The 26203-nt window shown below is 35.2% G+C and overlaps 1 protein-coding gene across 36 annotated transcripts in view; it reads right to left on the bottom strand.

The window, feature by feature from the left end:
• RIMS2 (regulating synaptic membrane exocytosis 2) overlaps positions 1-26203 on the bottom strand; it is a 602465-nt gene that overhangs the window by 493977 nt on the left and 82285 nt on the right. For 24 of the 36 annotated variants that reach the window (XM_060611071.3, XM_060611073.3, XM_060611075.3 and 21 more), the window contains exons 2-3: positions 16826-16858; positions 16339-16425 (exon numbers count right to left, since the gene is read on the bottom strand). The exons of the other annotated variants lie outside the window; for them this stretch is intronic. In XM_060611071.3, the coding sequence (XP_060467054.2) occupies positions 16339-16425; positions 16826-16858 (120 nt within the window). The remainder of the gene's footprint in view (positions 1-16338; positions 16426-16825; positions 16859-26203) is intronic. 36 annotated transcript variants of the gene reach the window in all.

Here is a 26203-nt window from a genome sequence, read left to right as displayed (position 1 = left end):
CAGACTTCTCTGAGCTTTAAAATTCAATTGCCTACTCAACATCTTATCTGTAAGTCTCAACGCCACCTAAAATTCAACAGGTGTAAAACTGAACCCATAACTTTCCTACACAAGCCAGATTCCCTTCCAAGTGTTCCCTATTTCAGTAAATGGTGCCACCATTCAATTATATGGCCTGAAATCTAGAAATGTTCCAGAACGATGTCTCTCCCTCACATGCATAATTTATCACTAACTTTTTTTCTATTTTACTTCCTACATGTGTCTTGAATCCTTCCGCTTGTCTCTATATCCCCTGTCAATACCATAGGCTTTGTTACCATCAAAACCCACCTGGTCTCCTAGCTAGTTTACTCACATCCACACTTTGCCTCAATCTGTTGGGCACACAGGAAAAATTACCTTTCCTAAAAGATACTGTTTAAAATGCTCTAATGGCTTCTGATTGTGAAAGAAAGAAAGAAAGAAAGAAAGAAAGAAAGAAAGAAAGAAAGAAAGAAAGAAAGAGAAAGAAAGAGAGAGAAAGAAAGAAAGAAAAAGAAAGAGAGAAAGATAGAAAGAAAGAGAAAGAAAGAAAGAAAGAAAGAAAGGGAGAGAGACAAAGAAAGAGAAAGAAAGAAAGAAGAAAGAAAGAAAGAAAGAAAAGAAAGAAAGAAAGAAAGAAAGAAAGAAAGAAAGAAAGAAAGAAAGAAAGAAAGAAAAAACTTCTTATGAAGACTTACAAAGCCTTGAATATTCTGGCATACATTCCCTTTTCAACCTCAAGTTTTGCACTGTTTCTTTACCCTCATTCTGTTAAAGCTATTCTGGCTTTCTTTCATTCTTCAGACCTATCATTGTGTATCTCATTACTGGTCTTTGCACTTTATACATGCTCTTGCTTCCACCTGGAATGGATTGCAATGCACTCTTTGTTTTCTTTTTTTTTTTTTCCTTTTGCTTTTTTTAAACCTTAGGTATACAGAATAGCTGATCATAAGCTTTATGGCACTGATCCATGCTTGGCTTCTATTTTAATTCATTATTTTCCTTTTCCCAGTGTGATTTCCCTTCTATCGGATAACCAGTCTTGTATATTTACATAAATGGCATTTTGCCATTTACTTGTTTCTGCTTATGTTTGTCACTTAACTTTACATTTTTATATTTAAATCTAAAACTGTATAATGCATATGGTGTTTATGGTGTATCAAGTAGATAGGTACTATTATTATTAATCCTATTTTTATTGCCATTCTGCAGAGAATCCATTTTGCTCATGATCACACAGATGGTAAATCATTAAAACCAGATCCAAATTCAGTGTTGCTCCAGAATCCACGCTTTTAACCACTACAGTTTTTGTATCTAGTTCATGCATTTAATGGATGTATAATGTTCCATTTACATAAATCACATTTTATTCATCCATTTATTTTTTTAAGTTGGCCCTTTATAACTCATTACTATACAGTATTTCTGTAATGATGTATTCATAAACCCATATACACGCATACCTGTATAAATACTCATTTTATTGCACTTTTCAGATATTGCATGTTTTACAAATTGAAGGTTTACGCCCTGCATCGAGCAAGTCTACTGGCACCATTTCTCCAACAGCATGTGCTCATGTAATGTTTCTGTGTCGTTTTGGTAATTGTCACAATATTTCAAACTTTTTCATTATTATTATATTTGTTACAGTGATCGGTAATCAGTAATGAGCATTTTTTAACAAGACAGTACTTTTTAATTAAGGTATAGACATTGGTTTTTTCTTAGACAGAATGCTACTGCACACTATAGACTACAGTATAGCACACACATAACTTTCATATGCACTTGGAAACCAAGAATTTCATTTGACTTGCTTATTTTGATATTCACTTTACTGCGGTGGTCTGGAACTCAACACACAATAACTCTGAGGTAAGCCAGTATGGTTTTCTCTGGGATATACATGCAGGAATATGGTATACATACTCAGGTTCACTAAATATTTTGAAACTGCTCTCCCAAGTGGCTTAACCCAGTTAGCATACCTGCAAGAAGGGTACGAAGGTTCCAGTTTTTCTTGTCTGTGCCAATGTGTGATATTATTTCACTTATAATATTTTTTCAGCTTTAGTAGATACAAATTGATGTGGCTTTGCTGGGGTTTTTTTTTTTTTCAATTCATGTTTTTCTGACTTCTAATAAAGTTCACGCCACTGGACTGCCTCTCCTATGAATTGTCTATTCACTCCATCCTTACTCCAGTTGCATCCAATACTCTGTTGGATTTCCTATATTTTCCTTGATGATTTGCAGTAGGATCCTATATAACCTATATGTTAATCATTTATAAGTTAGGCAAAACAAATATCCTAGTCTGATGATTGTTAATTTTGTACATGATGTCCTTTGTTAAACAGAAATCTTTAATTTTGATATAGTCAAATACATCAATTTCTCCCTTCAGGGTTTGTGGTTTCAGTGGCTGGCTATAAAAAATTCTTACTTATCCCTAAGTCAGTCACAAAAAAAATTCTGGTTTCTTCTAATAGCTTTATAATTTTGCCTCTCACATTTCGGCTTTTAATCGATCTGAAGTTTATTTTTATATGTGATATGATGCAAGAATTTAATTTCAATCTTCTCCATATAGAGATTGCATTTTCCCAGCACCATTAAATAGTCCATCCTTTCTTCCACTTATTTGTGATGGCAATCTATCATATACTAAGTTCCCACATGTGCATGGGTCTATTTACAGACTCTGTATTCTATTTCATTGATTTTTGTGCTGTTCCTACTCCAGAACAACACTGTCAGAACCAAACTCCAAATACAATGAAGGGTCTAAAAGATTTAAATTTAATATAAATTTAAATATATAACTTTCCAATGATATAGATCAGAGATCAGCAAACTCTCTGTAAAGAGCTAGACAGTATATATTTTAAGTATTGTGGACTATAGGGCCTCTGTCACAACTACTCAGCTCTGCCCTTAGGCTGTGAAAGCAGCCACAGACAATACAAAAACAAGTAAGTATGACTGTGTTCCAGTAAAACTTTATTTACAGAAACAGGCAGCAGGCAGGATTTGACCCACACACCACATTTTGCAGATCCTGAATATAGACATAAAAGTCAAAGATACACTTTCATTTAAAACATTTATTACAAATAAATATTTAAAAGATGTACACAATATCAAATTATAAATATTGCTTTTTCCACTTTATTGCTTCATAAAACTATTTTTTCCAAATTTTTTTAAAGATTTTATCTTCACGTAATCTCTACAACCAACATGGGTCTTGAGCTCACAACCCCAAGATCTAAAGTCTCATGCTCTACAAGTGAGCCAGCCACGCACCCCTATTTTATCCAAATTTTCATGTGTATTTTCCACATCAATGTCTCCATCATCACTAAAGCCACTCAATGAACTCAGTGTTTTCCAAAGTAAATTTTCTTCACTTCTGAGTTACTTGAAAAATTGGAACTTTTTAATCTATCAGTTCCTGGAAATCCTGCTATTCCTGATAATTTTATAACCAGCCACAGATGCTTTTGTGGCTGCTGCTGTTTTCTTACTCATCGCATAGATATGTTTTCATGATCCTCACAAGCTAACCATTTACATGACTCCTTCTTTAATCTTTAAAAGGTTTGTTTACCACAACTTCCAACACTAACCATTGTGGGGCCATACCCCCCAGTAATTTCTAGACTAACGCTTAATTTCTTTATCTCCCCTTTCACAGATTCCATCGGGTAATATCTATAGGTATAAGTATATTTGTTTGAGGTCCTTTCAGGATAATGTGTCTTCACTCAGCAGTACTTAGTAGTTCAAACTAATCCTGGGCTTTCATAATAAGACAGATATTGTTAACAACTCAAAATAAAGCCATTTCCTCTTACTAAAGGGGTTAATCTCAGGGGAAAAAAAACAAAACAAAACAAAAAAAAAAGCAAATGTAACGGAATGCCACATATTCCAGAACATATACTACCTGGGCCTTTGTTTTGATATCTGGCAAAAGGAATCCTCCTCTTTACTCTTCTGTTAGAAAAATTTCTTTGCTATTTGTAAATGTTTTTCTTCTACATAAATATTTTAATCCTTTAATCCAATTCTCTTGAAACTCTTGGTGGAATTTCTACTAAAATTGCATTGCATTGATAGATTCGTTTTAGGAGATTTGACATCTTTACAATGTTGTGTCTTCTCTCCTACTAACACATTAAGTGCATTTATTGCCAGCCCTCAAAAAACAGTCACCACCTATATGGCTTTACAGGTGAATTTTTTAACTCAACTTTCTTCATCTTAACTTCTCATCTACCCCCAAAGAGTCCATAAATATATGGGGTTTTTTTCCCCAATTTAATTGGCTCCTTTATTGACCTATATTTTCCTTGCATTACATTCTGTGCATTTAAAAACATTATTTTGAGATGGAGCCTACAGGATTCACCAACCTGTTAAAGGCATCCATTTAAAAACCAGATTAAGGACTTCTATAAGGTTCTCTCATGTTTTATATGTTGTTTCAGAAGAAAAGCGAAAGAAAGTTCCCCGACAATTTCATGAGGCCAATGTAACAATGACACTTTGTACTCTTCACTTCCATAATTCCTCAGTATTCTCACTGCACTTCCTTGGAAAATTTCTCCTTAGCATCTCTGACTATGTTAAATCCCTCCATGAAGTATTTTCAAAGCACTATAGTATACTATAGCATTTCCACATCCTTCCTTTTATTCATATATACGATTATTTGATTAATGCCTATCTCTCTAATTAGAAAATATAATTTGTGAGGATTATTTTGTCTGTTTCTGCTGTCCATTCTATCCCACTGAGAAGCATGATCCATGGCCCATAGCCACGTCCTCAATAAATATTTACAAATGCTGAATTAACAATGAATACACAAATGTGTACTATGTGTACCCTATTTTATAAGTGATGGAGCAAAAATTTAAAGTTGAATATGAGCCAATCTTGTCATCAGTAAGAAAGACATAGATGAACAAGTATAGACCTAAGATGAATATCAATAAACTATAACACAAGGAAAAATGAAACATATACTAAATAAATATGTAAGAAAAATGGTTTTGCAACACAAAGAAAAAGCCATTAATTGTGGATGGTGTTGGCATGACTTCATAGAAGACTTCTATGACGTCACAGATGTTTCAGTTTTTAAATATCCTACACATCCTGGACTTTAAGGATATGCAAAATTGTGATAGGCAGAAAATGAAGACAGATTCAACCTTTAGTATTTCATATGCAAAGCATGAAAACAGATGGAGAATTCAGGAAGTTGAGAGTATTGTCATTTGGCATAAAGTGTGTATGAGAAAAGAAGGGGAAGAGAAATATAGTGGGAGATGCCAGAGAGGCAGCCTGGGCGAGAATATCTTGACTTCCTTGCTAAGAATTATTCCCCATATTATCTGATATTCAACTTAGTTTGTCACATTACAAGTTATAGAAATCAGTAAGACACAGATGAGAAATATCATAAAACTATCTCGAATAAATCAGATATTTGGCCCCTCCTTGTATGCTAAAAACACTTCTCCAAAACAATTTGTAACAATTGCATACACACACGTAAACCCACATTGAAATACTCTTTATATTAAAATTTAAATGAAGTTCTTTAGATAATAATTCTTTATATTTAATATGTATCTTTAATACATGACTTTGTTTTTGTGTTTCATGATAACCAATATCCAAAAGACAATGAAATTCAGAAAGTCCATTTCTCAAAAAAAAAGAAAAGAAAAGAAAAACCTTTTATATAATCGCCAGATATAGAATCTTTGGAATTGAAATGATTATTTCATTCCCAAGTGAAATCACCTCGATGTTACAAACTGAGGTTTAAAAGAAGTAAAAGTACACTCATAGCTTATTATTGACATTAGGAAATGATTCATCTTCAATATGAAGATTCCCCTTTCTGATGCCGAGGGGAAAGTGCATTTTGTTGCTTCTCTGAAATTTGTATCTTAAACAAAAGTATTCAACAAATTCAATTCTGGGGAAAAAATGACAAATAGAAGAAACATTTTAAGACCACTATAAATATTCCACCTTCAACTTCTTTCTGCCTAACCAAAATAAAGTACTTCTTCGAAAAAGACATTAGGAAGTAAAACACTTTTATACACTGCTCCTGAGTAAAACACCATTTGCTCATTACCTAAAAAATAATAATAAACGGAAAAAGAAACTCTGACCCCATTATTTACATGTTTTACAGTTTGTGCTAAGTATATCACAGTTAATCTCAGATTGATGCAGATAACCGTAAACCTGGAACTACGTCATGATACAGTAACACAATTGCTATCTACCTTGGTGGCAATCAAGATATCTGAATAATAATTCTAACATTTACATTAGAACAATAATGTTCTCCTTCAGTTCTCCAAGCACATCCTGCTCTTTCACACCTTTGCAGATGCTGTTCCATCAAATAGAATAAAATTTACTTTTTTTTTTTTAAACTTACTACACTCTTTCAATATTCAAGACCTAGCTCAGATTTCAGCCATCCTGTCTGATCCCCACCACGAGGCAGAGTCAAACATCCACCTTGAGGTTGCACTTCTAAACAATAGATTTTATTGTAATTATTCTTATGTATACACAATCTGTCAAGGACCATTCATCTTTTGCCCAACACTGTGATTGTGACACACACTAGGTAATTAATATGTGCCTTCTTAGGCACCATATCAATTTACTTTTCTTCTGAAACAACATGTGAAACACGAGAGTATCTTATAGAGGTCTTTAATCTTCTTTAAATGGATGCCTTTAACAAGTTGGTGAATCCTACAGATTCCGTCTCAAAATAATGTTTTTAAATGCACAGACTATAATGTGAGCAAAATATAGGGCAATAGGAGCCAATGAAATACCAAACTGAGTTGAGGTATTTTGAATAAGCAAGAACAATTCAGTATTTCAAGGAAATCTACAGCAGGGAAAAATAAAGATTCTTCTCTAAACATGGTCTAAGATCCTATTAGCTGTATGAGACTAGTGGGATTTTAACACAGACTTCAGAGTTACTATCATGAGTAACTAAAATAACATATGAAGACAACCTAGCTCAAAGTTTCCCCATTCTCTCTTCTCATTTATGTGTTCTTTATGTCTGGGCTTAAACTTGGTTGGCTCTCTTCCTTATAGAAGAAGCATCCGTTCCCCCACGTTCTACATTACCTATGGTACAATGTTTTAGTATTATAATATTGTCTGAGTGTCTATCCTTTTTATCTTAAAGGAATAAAATTATCAAATACAAAACTAGTATTACTGTATTCTCACTCTTCTTAACTATGATTATTATTCCAACGTTTAAATTGAAAACATATTTATAAAGCTTTTTTTTAACAACCCAAATCTGTGGGGCACTTGGGTGGCTCAGTCGGTTAAGTGTCCGACTTCAGCTCAGGTCATGATCTCACAGCTTGTGGGTTCGAGCCCTGCATCAGACTCTGTGCTCAGAGCCTGGAGCCTGCTTCAGATTCTGCGTCTCCCTCTCTCTCTGCCCTTCCTCTGGTCACGCTGTCTCTCTCTCTTTCTCAAAAATACATAAACATTAAAAAAACAAAAAGCCCAAATCTGTGAAACTAACCTTAATTTAGGACTTGTTTATTAAAAAAACCTGAAGCATTAAAATAAACATCATTTTAACACTGATTTTCATCAGAGAGTGAATTTAAAGTAGAGCCTTCTACAAGTTTATGGCATGCAGTTATGGAATGTTATCATTAAGTGTAGTCACACACTTTTTTAAGAGTGCTTTTCAAACTGCAGACTACAACCCAGTACTAGGACACAAAATCAATTTAGCTGGCCAAGGCTCACAATTTTTTAATAAAATAGATCAGCACATTGGAAGGAGTGCAAGTAAGCATTTCATGCAAATCTTGTTTCTATTGTGCATTAAAATTTATATGTAGTATGTGTATACTGGGTTATAGTGCAAAATATATTTCTCCTTACGGATGGAAGTTTAAAAAAAGAAGTATGAAAGCCACTGCATTACTAACCAGCCAAGAGAAAGAATTAATGTCCTTTTATGATAAAAGAATAAACATATGCCACATACATGGCCATCCCAGTCACTTAGCACCTCGCTCATCTGAACTTCTATGCAGCTCCCTAAGTGACTATTATAACCCTAATGTTTGTTATAAAATAGAAATCAGACCATATCATCCTATGCACTGTTCCTCCATTTCTTGGCCAGATGCAGAAGCACCAAAACATCAAACAATAGGGCATACTCAAGAAATAGTACCTACAGCATTACCAAATAAATAAACAAGACACTAGAGACTAACGACCCAGACATAATGCTTAGCTTTGCTATTTGAAAATATTTTAAAATCGCTTACGTACTTCATTTTCACAAATAACTACAAAATTCTCCTCCAAAGTAACAGGAAAAAATAATGGCAACAGAATATATATAGCAGCACTAATCATAATAACCAAAAATTGGAAAAACCTAATTGATATGCATATCAATAGTAAACAGGTAGATAAATTGTAGTATATTCATATACTAGAGCACCATACAACTATGAGAATGAATGAAATACAGCCACATGCAATCATTTAGATGAATCTCACAAATATTATGTTGAACCAGATGGCACAGATCCGACAGAATATACACGACATGATCCCATTCGTATAAAACATACATTATTTGTACGATCTGTAGTGCTACATAAAAGGATGAAGTTACCCTTTGGGGTGAGAAGTAATCTTCCCTGGAAGGGAGTATGAGAAAGAGATACTGGAGGGCTGGTGATGTTCTGCTTCTTGCTCTCAGTAATGATTTCCAGATATGTTCGCTGTCTGGCAGTTCGATGAGTTGCATATTTTCAGTTTGTACACTTTTCACTACATATGTTACGTTTTAATAAAAATTTTACGCGGCAACAAGCACTTTGCTACTTTTATCAATTTCTCTAAATGCATTTTCTGATTAAGCAATGTATCATTCATAATTCTTATTTATATATCCCTTTCTTTTTTTTTTTTTTTTTTTTTTTTCCAACGTTTTGTATTTATTTTTGGGACAGAGAGAGACAGAGCATGAACGGGGGAGGGGCAGAGAGAGAGGGAGACACAGAATCGGAAACAGGCTCCAGGCTCCGAGCCATCAGCCCAGAGCCTGACGCGGGGCTCCAACTCACGGACCGCGAGATCGTGACCTGGCTGAAGTCGGACGCTTAACCGACTGCGCCACCCAGGCGCCCCTATATATCCCTTTCTTGAGCCAAAAGGAATTGAAGGCGGTTCAAAGGTACATGACTGAGGTGGTCAATTTTATTTTATTAATTTTTTTAATGTTTATTTATTTTTAAGAGACATAGGGCACACATTTGTGTGTGTGCACGAGTGGGGAAGGGGCAGAGAGAGAGAGGGAGTCACAGAATCTGAAGCAAGCTCCAGGCTCTGAGCTGTCAGCACAGAGCCCAATGTGGGGCTCGAACTCACAAAGTACGAGATCATGACCTGAGCTGAAGTCAGATGCTTAACCAACTGAGCCACCCAGGCCCCCAACGTGGTCAATTTTAGACTAGACTGAAGAATATCTAAGTTAGGCCTGGAAACATACCATGTGCAGGAATTCATTCACTCTCTTACCACTGCAGGTCAACTGCTTTGACCAGTCAAGCACCAATACGAAGCACATAGCTTACATGAAAACATTTTTATCTATCGCATCCTCAATCTTCAGAAAAAGCAGAAAGACCAAGTGGAATTTTTAAAGTAAAATTAAATTAATAATAACCTCAAGGACCTTTCACTTTCCATTGCCATTTGCCTTCAAAACAAGAAAATCAACGCTTCTTGAGGTCATCAGCTCTCCCTTATGACTTAATAATAGCATGCCAGGGCTCATAGAAATTTCACCTCTGACCCTAGATCTAGCTCCATTGCAAGTTAACATGATTAAGTACAGCCATCACAGAATCATGATACACTCATTCTTATCAACAACAGTTATAAGCATCTCCTAAACATTCTTCCAAGGTACTCCCTATGACCTGAAATCTAGAGATTTAGTCTTCTGGAAGAGACGGGAAAGAAAAACTACCCTGCAGTCTTGAAGACTGTAACATGCCATGTTAACAATTAGCGCTTCAAAATGCTGATCCTTGGATTCATGCTTTGCACCTAAAAAGACATAAATAATTTTGCCTGGACTATTGGAAATCTGCTCCATCAGGGGATCTTAAATAAGAGGATCTTAAGGATCCTCCAGAAGCAAATGATCTCTGCAATGGACTCTTGCATGAGGCAGATGACTAACTAAAATAGATAGCTTACATCCAAAAAGAAAAGGATGATTTTCTGATATTTCTACTCCTCCTTTTTAAATTTTTTTTTTTTACTGTTTATCTTAGTTATTATTACGCTTTGGTACTCTACTGATCAACTAAAGTTTTCTCAATATGCTTTCATATATATTTTCATTGTTATCACATTTTTAATCTCCTTTAGTCTTTCATTGCCACCTAAGAAAATGCAAAAATCTCCCTGTAATCCCACTGATAAAATTTAATAGATGCTCCTTCCTTCTAGACATTTATGTATTTGAGTCTCTGTCATATTATTAACCCTAACCTTCAGTTTCATAAAAATTAGACCTTGATCCCAAGTCATTTCATCAGCTACAACAGAATCAACATTACCAAGAGTGGGGACTAAAATTGTAGTTATCCTTGTTTAGTAGCAAATCTTTACCTTTTGGCAACCTGAAATTTCCATCTCATTGCAATAAATGAAAATCAAACGAACTAACAGTAGTAGATGTACTACTGTTCATATTATAGAGATACCTCTCTTCATGACCACATGGAGAGTCTTTCTAGACTCCCTTGCAGTTAGTTAAGTGCCTTGTGACAAGTTCTGGGAACAAGCTGTGAGCAAAAGTGACCAGTCTTATGTAGGTAAGAATAAGTTCTCCATTCTCCATTCTCCATTCTCCATTCTCCATTCTCCATTCTCCCCATTCTCTCTCTTCCTCCACTGGCTAAATGTTCCAGTTGGCTTACCAAGAACACAGAAGCAGCCTGGATCCCTGAAATGCCACTTTAAAGAGAAGTGTTCTTCTATAATCCTATAAATGTGAGTCTTTTAGTGGGCCTGTATCCTGGGCTATGACCTTCACAAGTGCTTCTGAGTTTCTTTTCCCCTTTCAGTGAGGTGGGACGGCTAGAGGGGGCTGCAGTCGGGCATTTCCCTTCTCTCACATTGGCTAGGTTCCCTTGAGAACAAAAAGCTCTAGGAGTATTTCAAAATGGTTACTTTTACCCTCCTCCCTGCTGAAAGTGTGACAGAACTGTTCACTGATCTTCACCTTGAGAACCTGGTGAGGTTCCTAGAGGTACAACTCACAAAATTAGAGGGGTACCTGGGTGGCTTAGTCGGTTAAGCATCCGATTTCAGCTCAGGTCATGATCTCACAGTTCGTGAGTTAGAGCTCCGTGTCGGGCTCTGTGCTGACAGCTCAGACCCTGGCACCTGCCTCGGATTGTGTCTCCCTCTCTGCCTCTCTCTCTCTCTCTCGCTCTTTCTCTCTTTCTCAAAAATAAACAGACATAAAAAATTTTTTTTTAAAAACTCACAAAATTGGGGAGGTTGGGAAGGGTGTTCCCTTACGGCTGGGCTCCCAGGAATTTGTAACTCTTAAGTCAGTCCACACCCAGCCTTCAATAGTTGATCAGTTAATAGTTTAAGTTTTCCTACCAGATCCTAGTTCCAATAGTTTCTGCTCCCAGTAAGCTGTGGTTCTTTATTTGCCTCTCCCTCCACATGGCAGGGCACTGATTTGCCCTGTGATCTCAATTATACGATAGATCTTGAGTTGTTGATTTTCAATTTGTTCAGCTTTTTCTTGTTGTGAGGATGACAGTAACAACTTCCAAACTCTTTACATGTCAAAGAGGAAACCAGAAATCTCCACAATATTGATTTTCATTGTTTACCAGCATGTCTTTTTCCCGCTTGAATGAGAACTATTTGTGAGAGCAGAAACCATAGTCCTTTTATCTCTGGATTCCCAGTAATCTGCACAGTGTGAGAATTCTTCAGGGCTCAATCATGGACCTTCTTATCTGCTCTTCTTCACACACTCACACACTCTCTAAGTTCTCTTCTCTATTCTTTTAGCTTTATGTACCACGCGGACAACAGCAAAAGTTATAACTCCAGTCAATCCAAATTCTCCTTCAAAACAAGCCAACTTATAGCATCTTAAACATAAAAAAGTTTAAAACTTAAGTTCCTGTGGCTAGTGCTAACCTGTTTGTCCTTTCCCCTTCTTGATCACAGTTAATGGCATCACCACCCAATTAGTTCCTCCAATCAGAAATCAGGCTCCTTGGCTCTTTTCTCTTCCTTACTAACTTCCTCCACATCTATGACACTAATGATGTATCGCCATTCCACTCCTCTTCATTTTCACCGTAATCAACCTAGTGCGAGTCATCATAATTCCTACAAGTCTTTCAGAAAAGCTTCCTCACTGCTCGGTCCACTTCTATTCTCAGTCACTCTAGCCATAGAGCAGCCAGATTGATCTTTGTACACAAAGTAGTAAATCATGTCACACCCATGTTTTAAAGTTTCCAATTATTTTCCTTTTATACTGACACAGATCCAAACTCTATTATTCTCTATAAAAACACTGCCTTCTCTGAGTCCTACCTCTGGAACCTCGTCTCCCACTACACTCCATCTTGCCCGCTGAATTACAGACACCCTGGTCCTCCTTGTCCCTCGAATCCTTTGCTACTTAAAAATGTTCACATAGGATGTTCCCTGTGCTTAAAACACTCCTCCTCTTAGCACTGTTTCCTATTAAAAGACTTCATAATCAAAGAGAAGTACAATATTAAATGGCTGTTTGATTCAAATGACTAAAATTTTAGATTTTCCTATTTCCGAGGTATATTTATTAGTATGTCACAACATGAATAAAATTGTTATTACATGAAAATTCAAAACAAACTAATCCAATTGATCAGTTTGATTAATCTGTTTTTTAAAACTTTCTAACTCAATTTGATATTATGGTAGATATTGGGAACAAAAAGTTACATTAACAGTTGCATTACAAAGAATTTAACATTTTTCTTTCCTACTAGGCCCATCCTTCATTACTCAGGGACTTGTTTTACACTTTACATACAACCGACATTATATTGCCTTTATAGAAACTTTCTCTCATTTTGATGCTGATGCGAAAAAAAAATAGTGAAAAAAAGAGAAAGTAAAATTAAAATTATTTAATTTGTATAATAAGGAATTTCCGCAAAGGCTGAATGGAATGACACCTGAAACATGGCTCAATTGACTTTCTATGCCTTAAAACTGATTGAAAGTCAGAGTTGGACACACTGTTCTAGTTATACCTACAATTTCACATGAATTACCCATATCAAAATTAGTAAGTCTTCCTGTTATATTAAAGAACTACAAAATAAACTCCAAAAACACAGACTTCAAGAAACTTACATTATTATAGCTTTGAATGACCACAAAATGAGACTTCTATAAATTCATAAAAATGAAATTACTGTTCAAAAATTATCAGATGTTTAATACTATCTGATAAAATATCTACTTACTTATTCTACTATGAAGATGTGTATATGGAGTATGAAGAAACATAAGTCCTACTTTTTATGTATTAAATGAATACCTGGAATTCAGCTCTTAGAAATAATTTTAAGGATGAATGAATACAAAGTAAGCGGACAGGAAGTTGTCCCATTCAAATGGTAGCCAAAGAGAGAAAAAAATTAGATGACTCAGAAAGAAGTCTTAGAACTCGGGAAGATGAATTAGAAGAGAAGATTCACAAGTAATCCTGGTCTATGGATCAGAAAGGTAAAAGGAAAGCTTCTGGAAAATTATATACCAAAATTCTTCAGCATAACAGAAGTGTAAGATGAGGAAGGTAACTATTGAGAGAATCTACTGATTCTGAATTTTTAAAACGGCATAAATCACAGATCCGTAAGAAGAATTAGTTGCCCAAGATACTTTAATGGAAATAATGCCTAAAATCAAGAATTAAATTTTAAAACATCCAAAAGTGCAAGTCTTTTCTCCTACCATCTTCCTATCTAAAAACTCAAAGCAAATGCAATTATATTTATTACTGAAGTAAAGCTATGTCTTTTTAGGTTTGACTTCATCTTTGTTTATGCCAATCAAATGTCACTTTATTTCAATAATCAGAGATCACTGTTTAAAGTTATGACCAAATATTTTGTTGAATGCCCAGTGTAATCTACTAAATAATATAACTTAATCCTGATTACTTTCTGAAACTCACAAATAAGATACATAACTGAAGCAATTTAATACTGAAGCACATTTGGATCTAAGTATATTTTGATAGTAATTTTACTATTTTACGATGTTTCAGTACCTTAGAGAAAATCAGCAAAATAATGACATATGTCATTTTAATGCAACTTTTGATTAGAAAACAGTTTCCTAAATTCATTGCTATTCCTTGTAACACAGTATTCTTATGTCATAAAAGACAAAACATGTAAAAATCAGTTATGAAGAAATGTTTACTGAGTTCCTCCTACAGATAAGGCATTCTGCTAGATTCCAAAGATAAAAGAGTAGTCAAGACAAACACAGGTCTTGATTTCACCTAGATTAAATACAGCAATAGTTCCAAATTTAGACCTACATATACAGTAGTCTACCCCCTTATCCTCAGTCTCTCTTTCCGTGGTTTCAGTTACCCACAGTCGACTGTGGTCTGGAAGCAGAGGATCCTTCTGATGTATCCTCAAAGTCAGCAGTCCTATGTTACAGGACCTATATCCTTCACCTCATGTTACCTCATCATGTATGCATTTTATCAACTCACATCATCACAAGAAGAGTATTGTACAAGATACTTTGAGAGAGAGAATCCACATTTACATAAATTTTATTACAGCATATTGTTATAATTGTTCTATTTTGTGATTAGTTATTGCTGTTTATCTCTTACTGTGCCCAATGTATAAATTAAACTTTACCATAGGTGTGTATGTATAGGAAAAAAACCCAGTAAATTTAGGGTTTATGTACCATCCGCAATTTCAGACATCCACTGGGGGTCTTGGAACATACCTGCAGAAACGGGTGAGGGGAACTACTGTAAACTATTAGAAGTAGTATACTGCAACATAACCTTAGGTCGGTTGAAACTAAAACACTGACAAAATTTTAAATAAAATGCATCTGAGGTCATATAAAACGAATGAGGGGATTACCCTCATCCAGAACAAGACAAGAAGACATTTATCCTCCAGTTTGCATTAAAGGCAAACATGAACGTCTCAGAATATTTCATCTTAGGGCTCCTAATAGACATGTCATCCTCTCCTAGAGTTCATGTCACTTCTCAGTCTGCCCATTGCTGCAACCAAACCATCTTCTTCGTAAACATAACTCCCACTTTAAAAAAGCACAGAGGCTAAGTGTAAGAGCACATCTCAGTAAGATGGCAATTACCATGGAGAGATTGGAACTTAATTAAATATGTGTCGTTCTCACATTCTCAAAGTTACTTCCACTTGCCAGTATAAATAATATTACTTGCACAAAGTTGAAAAGGCATGCGTGAACAATTTTTTAAAGAATGTTTTCTATTCTACTAACAACTAAAATAAATGGACCTGACCTTGTTTTTAATGTTTCAGGTCAACGTGAGAATAAATTGCTGCACTTCCCAAAGTATGTTGATAACGTAATGAAATGTTCAGTGAAAACAGAATTCAGTGGTCAAAGATGTCAACACTGTATGTTCTAACACCCTTTGGAGAACATTTAGACACTGAGAAGTATTACAATAAAGAAAACTCCTTGACCTTTTTTAAAAAGAACCTTTCCAAAACTATTTGACCAAAGGCTGAATTTGGGGGTTAATACTTCTTAATGTCCTCTGAGTTATTTTTGAAAGAAACACACCTTATACTATATTGCATAATTGGAGAAAGATGTTTTACTGGAAGAAAGACGTTTTACTGGACAAATACAGTTTACATTATTTATACTAAAACTGAGGGGAGAATTGCCTCTCTTCGTTTTTACTACCCTATAAACTGTCTTGTTTTCTTTTTAGATTTCCATGGGATAATTAAAGGTGAACGTGTCAAACTCATACCCTAACAATTTTCGTTTCTGAGGAGGAATATTCCAAGGGCAGCATTTTAACACATACTCTTCAGTATGCTATGCTATCAGAGAGAATATTGAGTCTGTACAGATCAGCTTACTTACGTCTGGGGCTCCTTTTCATTTTGCTGTTTTTGCTGGGGCTGAAGAACGTTATTTACCAGTTCAGTGATCCCACTAAAGGGAAACCACCTGTTTAAATAAGCAAATAATGTGACTGAATAACCAAATGAATAACAAGGTAGGTCAAATGTTTTCTTATCCACACTAATAAAAATACACAGGCACAAAAGCTACAGCCAATGGAAATGGGAGCTCCAGTTATCATCCAGGCAGTCAGATGTAGGGAAATTAAGTTGGAACACTTAACCAGTCCACAAGCAGGCAGCAAAAAACTACATCCGGTCAAAATGTGGATGAAGTAAGAAGCTGCAGGCAGCTCTCTTACAAGCCAGAGAGTCAGAAAGCAGAGGACACACTAGCTGCAGCCTATCCAGTATTAGGGTAAGCTAATACCATCCAAGGTGCGGGAAGCAGAATACGGCAAAGGTACAGAAATCAAGCCTACTGCACTCTGAATACATTTACTTACTGCGTCGGTTGTGGTTTGGGCTCTTCTTTGACCCTAAAAAGATAAGTTTGCACAACTGAGTGCACTGTACTAAGAAGAAACTTCTATCTACAATTTGTGGTCATATAAAAATGAAAAATGAGGTTTGTTACACACAAAAGGTTAGTGCTTTGCTACATATTGGAATTATACATGTCAACGAAGCTGACAAAAAAAAAGAGTTGAATCACCTGTGCGTAATAGAGGACTGATATTAAAACTCTACCACTGCTTTAATGAGTCCATGATTTAGGACTCAAGTTCTCTGAATATTTTTATTAATACTGATACTGACGCTTTTAAAATACTTATTTTAAAGCACCATTTTAAACACAGTTACATTTGGTTTACTGAAGATAAATAGATTTCCTCTTTATTTTTTAAATTTCTTCCTTAATATAAATTGAAGTAAAAGCATATTTTAAATAAAATCTATAACTTTATAAATGTATTTTAAAAGCCTTCCAAATGAATTTAATTACTGCTTAAAGGAGCAGATAAAAAGGTTGGGGGTTAGGTATCCAATCTAACTAAAAACGGCTACTAACTATGTATATTAAATTTTAAATATTTATAAGCTACAGTAAATTATTCATATAAGATAGCAGACTAAAAATGCATTTAAACTATAATCAACTCAGTGCTTCACTGAAATAGCACTGGATACTTAAAAGGCAGAGAAAGATCAGACCCAAGGGTAGTAGATTCCTCTGAAATCTGGCTTCCCGCACTTTACCTAAAACTGGTCCTAGACCTATGACTAAACCTATGACCTATGTCCTAAACCTATGACTTGGTGACCAGTTCGTTAGCTTTTCCCTTCCCAAAGAAAGGCTAAGAATTGGTAACTGAAATTGGTTACTAAAATCTAGGACTTCCATAAGGAAATTATAGTAACACTGTGCATTAAATTATTTTTAGATCAAATGGATTTTCTTTTCCAGTGTGTTCCTATTTATAATGATATAAGCAATAAATGAAAAGGTATACCCTTATACATTTTTGTGTCCCAAAGAATAAATATAATTGTTAATTATATATCTCTATATTAAACCACAAGGGAATCTCCTATGTTCTCTGCAAAAACTTCAAAAAAGTATAATAGTTTTATCCTAGAGCTAAAGCCACATCATTTAGTATTTAACTATAGTCATAAAATGGATTAATAATAAAAGATTGTATTTAACACCAACTATCATATCAACAAGCAAACACAAAAAACTTATAGTGACCCTGGATTCTGTCTAGAAAACTTATTATATTTCCTGGAGAATAAGGTAAAAATCTCTTAACATTTTAGAACAAAATAGGTCCCAAAGAAAGGTTACCAGATCAGCTCATCATACTGGAGAACAATGCAAGATTACCCTTCACCAAACGATATGTATATAAAAAAAATAAATATTTAAATAGATAAATATGTAAATGAGAAAAATATTGTTAAAGAATTCCTCGGTGATCTCTGCAAGGAATCATGTTGCTTTTAATTACTGACAAAAGTTTTCATCACAAGCAAATGGATATTAATCTACCAATCAGTTCCTAATTTCAAGATCTTAAAAAATTAACAGACAAAAATTTTAATTACCAATTTAGGAATTATTTCTGGGCTTTGTAAAATATCTACATATGAAATATACAAACATTTGCATCAGCTTTCCAAATAAAATGTGTATCATAATAAGGCAGTATAAAGATTTATCCTGTCAGGTGGCCAATATACACATGAAAAGATGTTCATCATCACTTGCTCTCAGGGAAATACAAGTCAAAACTACAATGTCACACCTGTCTGAATGGCTATAATCAACAACACAAGAAACAACAGGTGTGGCGAGGTTGTGGAGAAAAAGGAACACTCGTGCACTGTTGGTGGGAAGGCAAACTCTGGAGAACAGTATGGAGGTTCCTCAAAAATTAAAAATAGAACTACCCTACAATCTAGCAGTCACACTACTGGGTATTTGCCAAAAAAAATACAAAAACACTAATTAAAAGGGATATATGCACCCCGATGTTTACAGCAGCATTATCTACAACAGCCAAATTTTGGAAGCAGCCCAAGTGTCCATCAACAGATGAATGGATAAAGAAGATGTGGTGTGTATGTGTATATATACATATATATAATGGAGTATTATTCAGCCATAAAAAAGAATAAAATTGTGCCATTTGCAATACATGGATGGAGCTGGTGAGTATAATGCTAAGCAAAATAAGCCAATCAGAGAAAGACGAATACCATATGATTTCACTCACATGTGGAATTTAAGAAACAAGACAAATGAGCAATGTAGAAAGAAAGAGAGAGAGAGACAAACCAAGAAACAAACTCTTACTTGTAGAGAACAAACTGATGGTTAGCAGGGGGGAGGAGGGTGGGAGCATGGGTTAAATAGGTGATGGGGATTAAGGAGTGCACTTGTTGTGGTGAGCATCGGGTGATGTATAGAATTGTTGAATTGCTATATTGTATACTTGAAACTAATATAACACTATACTAACTAGCTGGAATTAAAAGTAAAACTTAAAAAGAAACAGATTCTTAATTATAAGAGAACTGATGGTTACCAGAGGCAAGGGGAGTGTTGTATGGAATTGGTGAATCACTATACTGTACACCCGAAATTAATAAAACACTATGTTAAAAATTTTTATTTTTATCCTGTCTTTAAAAATGTCTGAATTTGAAAAATGTCTTGAAATGTCTGAATTTACCCACATTCCTTCATTTCAAAGTGTGTATGAGCAGCTTCCAGATTCCAGTCTGAGACACAAAGAGCTTGGAAATCATCACTCCCATCCTTACAACAAGCAAAGAGCTGAACAAAACTGAAAATCAACAATTCTTCTTAGATCTATCAAAGAATTTAGGTCACTGAACAAATTGCTGCCCTGAAAACTAGGGAAACAGACACACGGATCCAGAGTATCACATTTTACCAAGAGTACAAGCCAAGGGGCAGAAGCCCACACCTGAAGCTAGCATCTGTAGAAACACTTTTAATTGACCAATTACTAGAGACTCAATGTGGACTGGACTGATAGTTTAAAATTCCAGGGGCGCCTAGGTGGCACAGTCGGTTGAGCGTCCGACTTCAGCCAGGTCACTATCTCGCGGTCCGTGAGTTCGAGCCCCGCGTCGGGCTCTGGGCTGATGGCTCGGAGCCTGGAGCCTGTTTCCGATTCTGTGTCTCCCTCTCTCTCTGCCCCTCCCCCGTTCATGCTCTGTCTCTCTCTGTCCCAAAAATAAATAAAACACGTTGAAAAAAAAAATTTAAAAAAATAAAATAAAATTCCAAGGGGTCCCCGCCTTAGTTGTGCCACCACAATTCAATAAATATTATCTCCAGAAGCCCTACAAGTTGCTCACTGTGAAAATCAAAGAAAACTCTCCTCTTACCTCCAGCAAGAGAAGGGAAAAGTAACGATTATGAAATATTCCCAGATTTCTCTACTTCCTTAACAATCCTAAACTCAAGGGAAAATATTTTACCAAAGTCTAAACAATTGGAGTTCTACCAAAACCAAACAAGCTTGAGAAAGACAATTACCTCCTCTAGACTTTGATGTGGGAGAAAAAAAAAAAAAAAAAAAAACACCAAACTATATCCCCTCTAACCTTCAACATGGGGAAAGAGAAATATCAACTCAGGATCACCAAAAGACAGAGACTACTGAATGCTTCTCATATGTCAACACCTTACCACCAAATCAATAGAGTTCCTGAATAATGACAGGAGATTACAACTAAAAGAACTAAAGTAAAACCCTAGTTTGTGAGCATAATTTGTTCCAGATTCACGTTTGTAATCCAAAGAAGTCACACATCAAAGCGAATTTCAAGAACCATTGGCTCAGTTGCGATCATGTGATGTTCAGCAAATACTACCCGTATTGCAAGACGTCACTCATTTAACAAGTTAAAATTTATTAGATTATGTTTGCTCCCCTTTTGGAACACTCACAGAACAAACTACTTGGAATCCAATGTTTTACTATACAAGCTTTAGACACTATTTAGTTAAAAGTCTCTAGGGAAACACAAGGGAAAGGAAGTAAGGAAAAGAAAATACAAATAAGCACAACAGAGGAGAAGATTCTGGGAAGATGATGGAGTAGAAAGCAATAGAACTCTGTCTCCCTACTTGGACAACAATGGTAAAATTTGTCTTGTGTAACAATTTTGGAAATCTGGAGTCTAATGAAGGCTTTCCATTTCAGGAGAAGACTTGAACTACACACTGCAGTTAATTTTGGTCAACTCGAGCTCTTAGCATAGTATCAGCCACCCATTCCCCACCTGCCAGACCCACGGCATGTGGCCGTGCACTCATTCCTAAAGCAATGTGTACACAGCTTCCAGGAGCAAGGATAGGTAAAAAGGACTCTGTTCTCTGTGCTCAGATGGTGGACTACTGACCGCTTCTTATCTCAGAGGTGCAGACGAAAAGTTGGGTGGCTATTGTTGTCCCAACTTTTCATATGGTTGAAGCCCTTGCCCTCTGCCTAAGGCGATTTCCAGGATATTTAAGTGGCTAACATATATTCCTCTCTCTGTTGTTCCATTTTTCTTCCTTTGGGAGCCAGACATTAAAGACTGAAACATTCAAAAGCAACTGCATTTATGGGAGAAAGTAAAGTCACTACACATGCCCAGTGAAAGCATGGGCTTAGCAAAGACCTTAAATTTATAAGACAGGATAATCCTCAGCACAGAAACAGCGTACAAACAAACAAACAATAAAAGAAAACACTAACAGAAAACAACAAAATCTAGTGAAGAGGGAAAAATCTGAACCCCAGAGTACCACATTATTCGATTCAAATGTCCAATTTGCAATTAAAAAGAAATCATAAGGGATGTAGACCAACAGAAAAGTATTACCCATTCAAAGAAAAAAAGGATAAACAGAAACTGTCTCTGAAAAAGACCTGACAGCAGATCTACAAGACAAAGACCTGAAAACAACCGTGTTAAAGATGCTCAAAGAACTAAAGGAAGGTGGGAAAAGTCAAGAAAATGTGTGAAATGTGTGAACAAAATGGAAATATCAATTAAGAGACAGAAAACCTAAAACAAGTGAAAAAGGAATTCTGGAGATTAAAGTACAATAACTGACAAAAAAATTCACTACAGGGATTCAAACTACAGACTAATATTCAAATGCTACCGTAGCAATGTATACATTCAATAAAATCTCTATCAAAACCTAATGTTTTTTATAGAAACAAAAAAACCCATCCTAAATTCATATGGAATCTGAATTCCTGAATAGCCAAAATAATCTTGAAGGAAAGGAGGGGGAGAGAAAGAGAGAGAGAGAGAGACAAAGCTGGATGACTCACGCATCTTGATTTCAAAACTTACTACACAGCTATAGATAATCAGTACTGGCATAAAGACAGACATAGACCAAGAAAACAAAATAGAGAGCACAGAAATAAACCCTCACGTACATAGCCAAATGGGTTTTTGACAAGGGTGCCTAGACTATTCCATGGCGAAAGGACAGTCTGTTCAGCAACTGGTACTAGGAAAGCTGGATATCCAGATGCAAAGAATGAAACCAGACCCTTATTTAACTTATACAAGAATTAATTCAAAATCAAAGAGCTAAATGTAATATATAAAACTATAAAATTCTTAGACGATAACATAAGAGCAAAAGCTATCCAACACTGGATTTGTCAACGTTTTATTGGATATGACACCAAAGGCACAAGCAAAAAAAGTCAAAATAGATAAACTGGACTCACAAAAATCTTTAAATTTTGTGCATCAAAAGATATCAACGGAATAAAAGGCAACCCACACAATGGATGAAAATGTTTAAAATCATTTATCTGATAAGTGATTAAATATCCAGAATATGCAGAGAACGCTTAAAACTTAACAACAACAAAAGAAAAGGAATCCAGTTCAAAAATAGGCAGAGGACTTGAATAGACTTTTCTCCCAAGATATACAAATGGCCAATAAGTACATGAAAAGATGCTCAACCTCACTAATCATTAGAAAAATGCAGATCTAAACTATTGGGAGATACGACCTCACACTCATTGGGATACCTACTATTGAAAAAAACAAAATAAGAGGTGTTGGTAAGGATTTGGAGAAATTGGAACCCTTGTGTATTGTTGATGGGAAAGCAAAATAGTATAGTCACTGTGGACAACAGCATGGTGTTTCCTCAAAAGATTAAAAATTATTCTATGACCTAGCAATTCCACTTCTGGGTGTATCATAGGGTCTCAAAGAGATAGTTGTACACCCATGTTCATAGTAGCATTATTCACAATAGCTACAACATGCACACAACCCAAGGATCCATCAATAAATAAATGGATAAGCAAAACATGGTGTGTGTGTATATATATATATATAGGGGTACAAACTTAAACAGTTAGGAAATTCCGACAGATAACTACAACCTGGATGAAACTTGAGGACATTATGCTAAGTGAAACAAACCAGCCACGAAAAGATACTCTATTATTCTACTTACATGAGGTACTTAGGGTAGTCAGATTCATAGAGGCAGAAAGAAGAATGGTGGTTGCCAGAGGCTGACACGAAGGGGAAAATGGGGAGTCCTGTTTAATGGGTATACAGGTGCAGCTTTACAAAATGGAAAACACTCTTGAGATGGATAGTTGTGATGGTAGTATGTTATAAATGTATTTGATATCCCTGATCTGTGCACTTAAAAATGGCCAAGATACTATACTTTATGTCTGTGCGTGTTACCAAAATTAGAAATACTGGTCAAAAATATAAGGACAATAGAAGAAATTTTAGCCTCTGACACCACAGCTACACCAAACAGTAAATAGAGCCTAACTCCTAGCCAAGTAAATATAAAACCTAACACTAAAGGGCTCTCTACCTACATTCCTTTTACACAATAAACCTTGTCTAGTTTTCAACAAAATACAAAGCATACTAAAAGGCAAGAAAAAACACAGTCTGAAAAGACAAAGCAGAATCAAAACCAGACTCAGATATGGCAGAGATTTTAGAATTATCTTACTGGGAAGAATAACTATAATCTAAGCTATATGTATAATTATATCTCTATTAAGTTATATATATATATATATATATTAAGTTATATATATAACTATAACTATATATATAAGTTATATATATTAAGTTATATATAACTATAACTATATATATGTTATATATATAACTATAACTATATATATAAGTTATATATATAACTATAATCTAAACTATAATTAGAGTCAAGGGCTCTAATGGAAAAAGTGTACAACACATAAGAACAGATGAGTTGTATGAGCAGAGAGATGGAAAGTTTAAGAAAGAATGAAAAGGAAATGTTAAAAATCAGTAACACTGTAACAGAAATGAAGACCTTTGCCTTTGATGGACTCATCAGTAGACTGCACTCAGCTGGGGAAAATATCAGTGAACTTGAAGACATGTCAATAAAAACATTCAAAACCGAACGGCAGGGGTGCCTGGGGGGCTCAGTCCGTTGAGTGTCTGACTCTTGATTTCAGCTCAGGTCAGGATCTCATGGTTGGTGGGATAGAGCCCCACAGCAGGCTCCTTGCTGACAACACAGAGCCTGTTTGGGATTCTCTCTCTGTCTCTCTCTCTCTGCCCCTCCCCTGCTTGCGCACTCACACATTCTCACTCTCTCTCTCAAAATAAATAAGTAAACATTTTTTTAAAAACCCTGAAAGACAAAGAGAGAAAAGACAGGAATAGATGAAACAGAATGTCCAAGAACTGTGGGACAATTACCAAAAGGTGTAACATTTTGTAATTACCAAAGGCTGTAACATGGAACACCAGTAGGAGAAGAAAGAAACACAAGAAATGTCTGAAGTAATGATAACTGGGAATTTTCCAAAATTAATGACAGACACCAAAGCTACACATCCATTAAGCACAAGGAATACCAAACAGGATTAATATTTTAAAAATGTACAACTAGGCAAATACTATTTAAACTGGGGGGAAAAAAAGGAGTAGATTTTGAAAGAAGGCAGAAGGAAAATACACATTTTACCTACAGAGAAACATATAAGAATTATACCAGACTTCTCTTCAGAAACCATGCAAGCAAGAAGAAAGTAGAGTGAAATATTTAAAGTGTTGAAAGAAAAAACCACCAACCAATAATTCTGTATCCAGTGCAATTATCTTTAAAAGGGCAGGTGAAATAAATACTTTCTCAGACAAGCAAAAATTAAGAGAATTTGTCATCAATAAATCTGCCTGGCAAAGAATATTAAGAGGAGGAAGAAAATGATAAAGGTTGAAAACCCACATCTACATAAAAATAAGAAGAGCATTAAAGAAGGAATAAATGAAAGTAATATAAAATCTTTTATTTTTCTTATTCTTAATTGATCTAACTGGTAAGTTTCTTCTCAGTAATAACAATAACATTGTGTTTGGTAATTATAGCTTATGGATAAGTGAAATGAATGACAGCAAATTTTAAGGTACGGGAGGGAAAAATGGGGAATACTCTGTTATAAAGTACTTGTACTACCCCTGAGGTGGTATAGTGTTATCTGAAAATAGACTTAGATTAGTTGTAAATGTACAATGAAAACTCTTCAGCAACCGCTAAAAACATTTTTATAAATGCAGTACAATTCATATGCTGAGAGGAGAAACAATGGAATCAAATCATATAAAATGCTGACTTTAAACAAGAAAAGGAAGAGAAATAAAGGAAGAAGAAGGAGAAGAAGAGGAAGAAGAAGGGGGGGAGGGGAGAAGAAGGGGGAAAGGAGGGGGGAGGAGAAGAAGGAGAAATAAAAGAACATAGGCAATGAATAGTTATAAATATAGTAACTATCAATCCAAATATATCAATAATCACTTAAATGTGAATATCTAAATATATCAATTAAAAGGAAGACACTGTCAAAATAGACTAAAAACAAGCTAACAATGTGCTATCTACAAGAAACCCACTTTAAATGTAAAGCACCAATAGAATAAAGGAAAGGAATGAAGATATACCATGCTAACACTAATTTTAAAAAGCCGAAACACTACATTACCTTCAAACAAAGTTAATTTCAGAACAAGGAATTTATCAGGGATAAACAGGGACATCCCATAATGACAAAGGGGTGAATTTTCCAAGAACACATGATAATCCTTAACGTGTAGGTGCCTAACAACAGAGTGTAAAAATATGAGAGGCAAAAATTGATAGGCCTGCCACAAGAAACAGACAAAGCCACTGTTACAGTTAAAGACTTCACACTTCAATCAGTAATTGACAGATCCAGCAGACAGAAAATCAGTAAGGACTAGCATCATCAATAAAATGTATCTAACTGACATTCTCTAATACATCATCC

Source organism: Panthera onca, chromosome F2, assembly GCF_046562875.1.
Source record: "Panthera onca isolate mPanOnc1 chromosome F2, mPanOnc1 haplotype 2, whole genome shotgun sequence".
Taxonomy (NCBI): Eukaryota; Metazoa; Chordata; class Mammalia; order Carnivora; family Felidae; genus Panthera; species Panthera onca.
The sequence above is the reverse complement of the archived record's forward strand: the minus strand, read 5'-3'. Positions and strand labels throughout refer to the sequence as shown.